The following is a 9,518-nucleotide window of genomic DNA, read 5'->3' as shown; positions in this document are numbered from 1 at the left end:
GAACCGAACTCACGACCTTGCGCTTGCCAGGCAGGCGCTTTGCCGCTGAGCTAAATCCCCAGCCCCTTGTTATTCATCTTTTAATGTCACTGAACCAGTTAGATGATCCGACTTACCAAATCCTTACCAAGTATACAGTTCCACACTGTTTAATAGCTTGCTGAATGACTACAGGTGACATCTTTGCTCTCAGAAGCCTGCTTTTCCTCACCTGGGAAATAAGAAGCTCAATTACACAACAGTGGGAGAGATGTTGCTTGCCTATCCAAGATGAATTGTGAAATAAAGAGCCACAAGTGATAATAAGCAGCCATATATTTTGGAAGCTTTCACATTCAGTATTTCCCTTTCAGATCTCACATCCCATGCCGTTGCCTTTATGGAGCGTGAAGCTCTGATCAGCTTCTCTAAGGCAGCTCAGGACAATAGCTTCCAGAAAAGTGCACAGAGCCTGTTCTGGGTGATGGCTTCCATGCACAAGTGGGCTTTGTATGTGCCAAATGATGCTTCCACCCTTGAAGTAATTTTTATTTTCTCTGAATACTCATCATCCCCTCAAGTGATTTATGACAGAAACATCAAAACCTTGGTTAAACTTGAGTTTAGTTGATAATTGTTGGATGCTCATGTGAATTTTCAGTGACTTAGTTTTCCATTTTTACTTCTAGTGTTCTATCAATGATGCTGCAGAATTCAAAGTAGTAGCTGATGCCATGAAAGTAATTGGCTTCAAACCTGAGGAGATCCAAACAGTATATAAAATTTTGGCTGCTATTCTTCACTTGGTGAGTAGGGATGCCTCTCAGAATATGTTTTCTTCATAGGGAAGCAGAATGCTCCTTCAGAAGATTTTGGTTTTGTTCCCTGTGGATTTTAAAAAGTTAATTTACTTAGAGAAAACTTTGCTCACATTTTGAAGAAATTAGACTGTGGCTCTTTCCATTATTTTGGGGTTTCCCAAGCCATAAACGTTTTGGCACTGCAGTTTCAGTTTGTAATCTTACTCATATCTTCAAACCGTGAACTGGTTAATTTCAAGGAGAAAATAATTCAGCAATGGTGTGAATTACTAAATGGTGTGAACTACTAAAGGAATGGCTTTCTAATGGCATTTGAAACACAGAATTGTAGATAATTAAAGCTGGATTTTGATCATCTCATTTCTCAGGTTCACAAATGAGACCCCGAGTGTAGCACGGCTGCCGCACAGGTGCAGCCAGCTCACTGTAAGCGCCAGCACTACCAAGCAGTCAGTACACAGGCCTTACACTTCGAAGAAGTGAGGCGGCCATGTGCTGGAGCTCTTTCATTACCCTTAGTATAATCAGACATGTTCGAAATTTTGTGAGCATATAATCTTACATTGTCAACCTGGATTCAGATGTGGCCAAAAATTACCTTTCATTTTAATATAGCAAGATTTAACTCTGAATCAGAAATGTATCAATCTGTATGAAAAATTACATAGCAGTGTATGCAACAAATGAATATCCACAACTAGGAAGACTAATATATATTAATTTGTCTGGTATCTTCAAAGTAGTTTATAAATAATCCAAGTATGAATTTTATTGTTTTTAACTTGGCTTCATTATTTTATCATAAGAAGCAATAAGCCTGTAAGACCAAATACAGCGTATCAAAGAATAGCTTGGTGGAGGAAGGGGAAAGATGCACCTAATTCTAAATTTAAAATTATATTAAAAGCTGAAACACTGTAAAACTTGTTGCACAAATTCAGCATCAGATCAAGTTAACAGATTTTTTGATGTATTAGACATTTGGTAGTTGGTTAATAAGTATTGTTTATTAAGTGAAATAAAATATAAATAAACTCAGACACTTAGGAAATTTAATATGTATAAATAGTGCCATTCAAATCAGGAGGAAAAGCTAGCCATTCAATAAATGTTGCCAAAGCATAACCACCTGAAAAAATAAAGGTAGGTTCTTACATTATAACACACACCAAAATAAATTGAGTGGATTACAGATTTAAATGAATAAAAAAAAAAAACCATTGTGGTATTGGAAGAAAATACCAAATATTCATTAAACCTTTGCAGTAGAAATGGTCTATGTATGACACAAAAGAAAGAGAACCCATTCATAGGTTTGACTGCGTAAAAATGTAGAACTTTTATCAAAACAGATACTAAAAATCAAAAGACAGAAAACTGCCTACAGAAGAGAAAAAGAACAGAAGAAGTGTTAGATTTTTGAATGTTGCCATACCTAGTGTCACTAGAATTATATTTAAATTGACAAATATATTCTTGACATAAAGTTGAAGAATCTCATTGGACATGGTGTGTTTTGTTTTCTCATTTTTGATTCAGGGAAATTTAAAATTTATAGTAGATGGTGACACGCCTCTTATTGAGAATGGCAAGGTTGTATCCATCATAGCAGAATTGCTCTCTACTAAGACAGACATGGTTGAGAAAGCCCTTCTCTTCCGGACTGTGGCCACAGGCCGCGACATTATCGACAAGCAGCACACAGAACAGGAAGCTAGCTACGGGAGAGATGCCTTTGCCAAGGTAAGAGTTTAGCTACGTGCTGTGGGTCTCAGCTGTAGCATGAGCAGACTCCTGTGAGAGGAATCCAGACAAACCCCTGACAGCAGCCTAAGCCTTTTAGAAGTAGGACCTTAGTTTACAAACTTAATTCTTTCCATGGCTCTCGTTGCAAATCAAATTAATCATGAGCCTAATCAAATTCCCACATAGGTCAGCATTGAACCTAACCATTGAATTTGATTTGGTTTGTGACCAGAATTGTGGAAAGAACTAAGCTTGTGAACTGAGGTACTACTACCGTATGATGAGACTTTCTGAACATTACAGGCCCTGACTGTGAATGTCACTGCCAGAAAAGCAAATCTGACCAACCATGGGAATTAGAGACTCAAGGATGTTACCTTAGCATGGTCTGGCTCCAGCCTTTCTTTCTTGCCTCGTTTCTTACTGTCTTCCAGGCACCTGTCTTCATCCCAGCCCACTAGTCTTCTCTGAAGCCTCACAACTTACTTTTATCCCTGTCTCCTTCCAGTCACAGGGCCTTTGCACATGCTGTTTCCTCTGCATGGATTGATCTTCTCTCCTCTCTTGCCTTGCTACCACTTACTTATCCTGCTGACCTCAGCCCAAGCATCAGTTTCTATAAGAAGCTTCCCCTGCCCCACAACACTGAATAAATTAGATTTCCCTCTGCTGCCATGCACTGTTTCTTTAGCAGGAATGAATGTGTGTGTGTATGAGAGAGAGAGAGAGAGAGAGAGAGAGAGAGAGAGAGAGAGAGAGAGAGAGAATGTGTGTATGTATGTATATATGAATGAATGGTTCTTTCCTTCACTCTGCTCCCTAGGCCTTTTGGAGACTGAGATTGTTTGTGTTCACTTAGTACCATATCTCCAACCAACTATTCATAGTAAATCCTCAGCAAATAGTTATTGAATGATGAACGAATGAATGAATGAGTTCCCACACATCTTGTGCAGTTTATTTGGGGCTCAGAGTAGTATAAGAACAGTTTTTAGAGGTGAAAAGGTTAAGAGTCCTGACAAGATAGGAGTTTGAAGTAAATGTGAAACATCTACAAATCATTGTGAGATAGAGAGTCAAGCCCTGAGTTCCGAGCCCAGAGAGTTGGGTCAGGGTTGTGATAACACTTTTGGGGAGTCAGATCATAGCAGCCTTGTTGAACACTGGGTGAGATAACTGAGAAGGTGTTAGAGAGTGAGAAGAGAATCAGGAACAAGTCCAATTTTTAGAGGTCAGGTGGAAGAGGAGACCCTACCAAAGGTCGCCTAGAAAGTCAGCCAATACAACAAAGGAAATTAAGAAAGGATGGTATTATGGATCCCAGAGAGGAAAGTACTTTGAGAGTAGAAAACTAGGTTGAGTGACATGGAGAAGCTAAGATGTCCATGTACTACAAGAAAGTGTGTGTACAGAGGTAACCGGGGTCCCTGGGGAGCCATGTCAGCGACAGAATGGGGCATAGGTGAAGACTGGAGAGGGCAGGAGAATAAAGGGGCTGTAAAGACAGGAGGGGGCGGCATGTCAAGGAAGGGCTATCTAAAGATGTAATGCGGAGTGTGCTGCATCAGGACGTGTGTGCCGCATGGGGCATCTTAGAATGCGTGTCCTTGGGTGGTGGGTGTGTGTTTGATTCTCAGAGAATTTCCAACCTTGGCCTTATAGCTCAGACTCTTTTTCAGGATTAGAAATCAATATTTCCATTTTTAGAACTCAGAGTTGTAGTAAGCATTGATTCAATTCCCAGCTTTTTAGAGTTAACAGTGAAGTGATTAAGTGGCTTATACAAGGAAATAAGCGTATTATCAACATAGTAGGGCATGGAAACATGCCTGGGGAATGTAGTTGGGGTGTATGTAGTAACTGAAAGTCTTAAAAGTCCAAATTACTACCCGGGCATGGTGGTTCATGTCTATCATCCCAGCTACTCAGGAGGCTGAGGTAGAAGAATTGCAAGTTTAAGCCCAGCTTATGCAACTTAGGAGAACCTTGTCTCAAAGTAAAATACTTTAAAAGGGGATGTAGCTCAGTGGTAGAGGGCTTGCCCAGCATGTGTGAGGCCCTGGGTTCCATCCCAGCACTCCAAAGAAAAAACTATCCAAACCATTTATACTAAATAGTAAGGAGATGATAGACAGGAATTTAAGACATGGCAAATCCAAACAAAGGTCTCCCTTCTCAAGCGGGCAAGGAGTTAAGATGTTATTTTCCTCCCAGGCGATATATGAACGCCTTTTTTGTTGGATCGTCACTCGCATCAATGATGTTATTGAGGTCAAGAACTATGACACCACAATCCATGGGAAAAACACTGTGATTGGTGTCTTGGATATCTATGGCTTTGAAATCTTCGACAACAATAGGTAAACTGGTTAAGATCCTTAAAACCTTATTGTTTATTTTTTTGTTTGTTTAAACTTAATTAATCCCTTTTTATGTAGCTTTGAACAGTTCTGCATCAATTACTGCAATGAGAAACTGCAGCAGCTGTTCATTCAGCTGGTCCTGAAGCAGGAACAAGAGGAGTACCAGCGGGAGGGCATCCCATGGAAGCACGTGAGTGCTGGTGGAAAGTGTCTTCTGTGTCTCTATGCTGCTGATAACATTATTGAGCTTGTCCTGCTAGGTATTTCTTGATCCCCTTGGGTACTTGAAACAGCTGAACCTTGGCTTCCCTTTTGAAGATATGTAAATCCAGTTCATTTTCATGGATGTTGGTAGATTTCTCCAACTTAATAGACTCACTCACTAGTGCCCAGAACATGAGGAGTTCAACCAATAAATTTAACGCCACTGTTTGGCTGGGCACCATATGCACTTCTTGATTCATATGTGTCTGCTAGAATTTAGCAGCATTTATATGAGGTATGATCCAAGTATACAGTGAATGTTTAAATTTTTTTAAAAAATGATCACAGTAAAAGACACATTGCCATTAATCCCATCAAGATCTCCCCCACACTTTGAACATACTTATGCATTGTTCTTGCCACATTCTGAAGCAGTTCTGGAAGTCCTCTTTCATGGGTATCTTTAGTTGCACTGTCATGGCTGCTTCCACATCTTGAATTAATTCAATAAGTGTATCTTTCGTGGTTATTTTGACTTTGGGGAAGATCCAGGAGTGACACGGCGCTAGGTCAGTGAATAAGGTAGATGAAGACATATTGGCATGTTGTTATGAGCCTGCCTTTCTGTTGGATGGCACCTGGTAACTGTTTACTGTTAAGTATTCTTCATCAGACCTTGTGAAGACGTGAAAGAGGACTTCCAGAACTGCTTCAGAAAGTGGCAAGAACAACGGGATGAGTATGTCAAAGTGAGGGGCAGTGTTTTGAGAGGAATAATGGCAATGTGTCATTTTACTGTAACACATTTTTAAAAATTAAACATTTACTGTACATTTTTTATCAAATCTCTTAAGTTGTTTTTATCTTAAATTTGTACAAATTTGCTTCCAAATCTTGTTTTTACTCCCTCCCTCTTTCCTTTTCTTTCTTCTTTTACTTTGTAAACTAAATGGCATTTCATTGCCTTCAGCTAATGACAGTTATATTCTCTGAAACCTGCATATTGGGACACCTGCATTATCTTCCATCTCCACTTATTTTCTTTAGTTATCACCCCTCTCCTCATGGCTCTTTGTAAATTTCTTATAAGTGTCTGAGGAAAGTGGTCTGGTCAGAGGTAGTCAGAGAGAATAACAGGTCCACTACAAACCCCAGATATCACAGCTGAAATGAATGACTTGCTTGGCTTCCTTATTGCCCATGATTAAATCTTCACCTCACAAGAGAAGGAAGACTTAGTAACTTTTCTCATACATATTTTAAAACAGTTTTGGGAATGGACTAGAAAAGTACTAACTTCCAAGTTTCTGTAAGTTTCTGAGTATAAAACTGTGTTTATCCTCTAGTTACACAATAAAGTCAAAACTTGTTTTTTTGTATCCAGTGTAGTAGCAGAAAAAAGCCTATTTGAAATGACATATTTAAATTCACTTTATATTCCTTCCTGGCTTCCTATTTTTCTATTTCCTCTCATCCAGAAAAAAAAGACAAAATGGTAGAGTACCTTTCTTGCTTCAAATTGCATCTTTGCCTTCCCATGTGTTAAACACTAAAATATCATAAAAAGTTTCTTCAGAGTGTATTAACATAAATTTTACCTACTTGCAAATAAACCAAAGAGTTGTCAGTTGCTTCATAAAAAAGCAACCTGTAGTTTGTTTTAAACAATGAGCTCTTATCACATTTGAAATGTAATTAAATTCAATTAAGTTTAAATGAATCTTCCTAAGAATGAATATGTTGTATAGTATACAGTATAACCAGAGCTTCTTTTTTTCTTTTAGTTTTTTTTTTTGTTTTTTTCTTTTTTAGTACCGGGAATCGAACTCACAACCTTGCACTTTTTAAGCAGGCACCATGCCACTGAGCTATATCCCTGGCCCAAGCTTCAAATTTTTTAAATCAGATTTCATTATAAAACTTGTTATTTTGATATGATTCAGAGGTACTAGTCAAAAATATCCTTTAACAGTCAATGTCGCATCCACAAGCATAGTTGATGAAGGGAAAATTAACAATTATACTAGGCTATTACAAACATCTGAAAAGGATCAACAACTCTAAAAATGCAAAAATTCTTAGCTAAGTAAACCGAGAAGTACTTATTCTAGAGAACTGAAGGCTAACACCAAGGTAATAGTTACTACATGCAGTTCCCATCAAAATTAGAATCTCTACTAAGGTATTCCTTTAAAACCCCAAACTTCGGAACATAGTGACTTTTTAAAAATTATTTTATATTGGGAAATTTCGAACATACATGCAAGGAGAAATAGTAGAATGGACTCCGTGTGTCCTCACCCAGCCTTAAATTATCAGTAGTTGCCTTTCTCATACTATCTGCACCTTACCCATCTGCCCCTAGGTTATGTTGTAGCAAATCTCAAATATCCCATTCTTTCCTTTGTAAATACTTCAGTATAACACTGGACATGGTGGCACATGCCTATAATCCAAGCCTGTAATCCCAGTACTTGGTAGGCTGAGGCAGGAGGATCACTGTGAGTTCAAGACCAGCCTGCGCTACAAAGTAAGTTCAAGGCCAGCCTGAACTGCATAATGAAACCCTGTCTCAAAAAGATTGAAAAAAAATACTTCAGTGTGTTTCTCTGAAACACAAAAACTATAACCACAATATTCTTGTCACATCTTAAAAATTCCTTAACAACATCAACTATCCAGGCAGTGTTCACATTTCATATTTCCTCAGTTGCCTTGTGGTTGTTGTTGATTACAGTTTTTTGAGTTTGGATCCAAGGAAAGTTTTTACATTGTGATGGGTAGATAGGTCTCTTATATATTTATGGATTTTTCTCCTCCATTTCTGTCTCTCCCCTCCTCCACCACCTTCCTCTCCTTTTTCTCTTTTGCAGTGTTTTGTTGAAGAGAGTGAGACTTTGTTCTGTGGTGGTTCCCACAGTCTGGATTTTGTTAATCCTGTTCCTGAGGTGTCACTTAATATGTTTCTCTGTTTCTTATATGTTCTGTACATTTGTTATTATATTTAGAGTCTTGACTAGATTCTGGATTTTTTTTCCCCATACCCAATTTCATGGACTATGCTTCAGCTTCTGCTATGAGATTCATAATGTCTGGTTACCCCTCTGGTTCATTCACTTTTAAAAGCATTTGATGGTACAGTTTACAAGTCATTTTAACTATGGGAACTTGACACTTAAGTAAACTCTCAAAGCACATTTAAAATGTAATTCAATTAAGTTATATAAACCTTTCTAAGAATATATCTGTTGTATAATATACAGTATAACTGAAACTTAGATTTTATAGCAAATTTCATCATAAAACTTGTTATTCAACTTTCACAGGCATAGCAGATACAGCTATTGCACAAAGCCATTGTATTTGGAGAGGGAATGGGAAGGCAGATCCCGTGTCCCTACGCCATTCCATCACAGCTCTCCAGGCTCCCTAAACCCCTTTAGAAACCTGCTGGGAATGCCAGGTTGTTGGAGGAACCTGATTTGAAAACCACTGCTTTCAGCAATGTTTAAAGCAGCCTTAAGCTTAGAGTTAACTTAAGAGTTAGTAGAGCATACACCAAACACCAATAGCTTCAAATAATGTAATCGGAATTTTAATTTTGTCCTGGAACAAAAGACGTAATCTTTAATTCTGTAGCCCCAAAGTCTACGATAACAGTTATTAATTAATACAGAATTCCTGCTTTTTGAGTACTTTTAGGGTATTTCATCTAGAGATGGAAATAACTTTCCTCTCTATTTGGAAACATAATAGATACCTACAATAAACAGAACTGTTTGAACAGGGCTTCTCCACATTCCCAGTCCATGGGACAAAAGAGAACTCATAAGACCAGGAATAGAGCTGAAACCCACAGTGGTCATGGTCACAGTGGTATGTTTATTTCATCAAATAACTTGTATAACTCTTTGGGTTTTAAAGCGTAGGACAGGAGTATATTTGGCACTTTAACATTTGATTATACAAAGAAAGACCTTCAGAGGGTGATGGGCACAGTGCCTAGCTTAGGTGTGTTCTGTATGACGGGGGATACATCACACCCAAGATTGAAATGTTTGGTAATACACTGCCCATCTTTACGACACACAGCTTGCCTGCGTTAGGCTTGAGTGTGCCCTCTGTGTGTGGTCAGAGGTGTGCTACAGGCTGTCAGAATAAACACATGTAATAGAGGATTTTTGCCCAACCCCTATATATTTCAAAGCTGATAAAGCCAGAAGTTATTTATAACTTCATTCAGTTCATAAAAGTAAATGAAAAGTGCATTATATTTTATATTTACATCTCAGAATTATTTTTAAATATTGTATTCAGAAAATGTCAGAATTGTGTTAGACTCCTGTGTGTTTAACTTTCAAAAAACTGGAGGAAATGCTTTTGTTGTTAGTTGCTCAGCCTCATC

General features: G+C 38.2%; 1 protein-coding gene across 1 annotated transcript in view; it reads left to right on the top strand.

Moving 5' to 3' along the window:
• The window catches only part of Myo1d (myosin ID), a gene marked incomplete at its 5' end in the record, with an annotated part of 338,988 nt that overhangs the window by 99,581 nt on the left and 229,889 nt on the right, over positions 1-9,518 (top strand). Inside the window, 4 exon segments of the mRNA XM_005402828.2 lie at positions 669-785; positions 2,340-2,543; positions 4,761-4,906; positions 4,985-5,099. Of these exon segments, the coding sequence (XP_005402885.1) occupies positions 669-785; positions 2,340-2,543; positions 4,761-4,906; positions 4,985-5,099 (582 nt within the window).

This window comes from Chinchilla lanigera, unplaced genomic scaffold (genome assembly GCF_000276665.1).
Source record: "Chinchilla lanigera isolate Chin_1 unplaced genomic scaffold, ChiLan1.0 scaffold00080, whole genome shotgun sequence".
NCBI lineage: Eukaryota > Metazoa > Chordata > Mammalia > Rodentia > Chinchillidae > Chinchilla > Chinchilla lanigera.
This window is presented reverse-complemented; position numbering and strand designations above follow the sequence as displayed.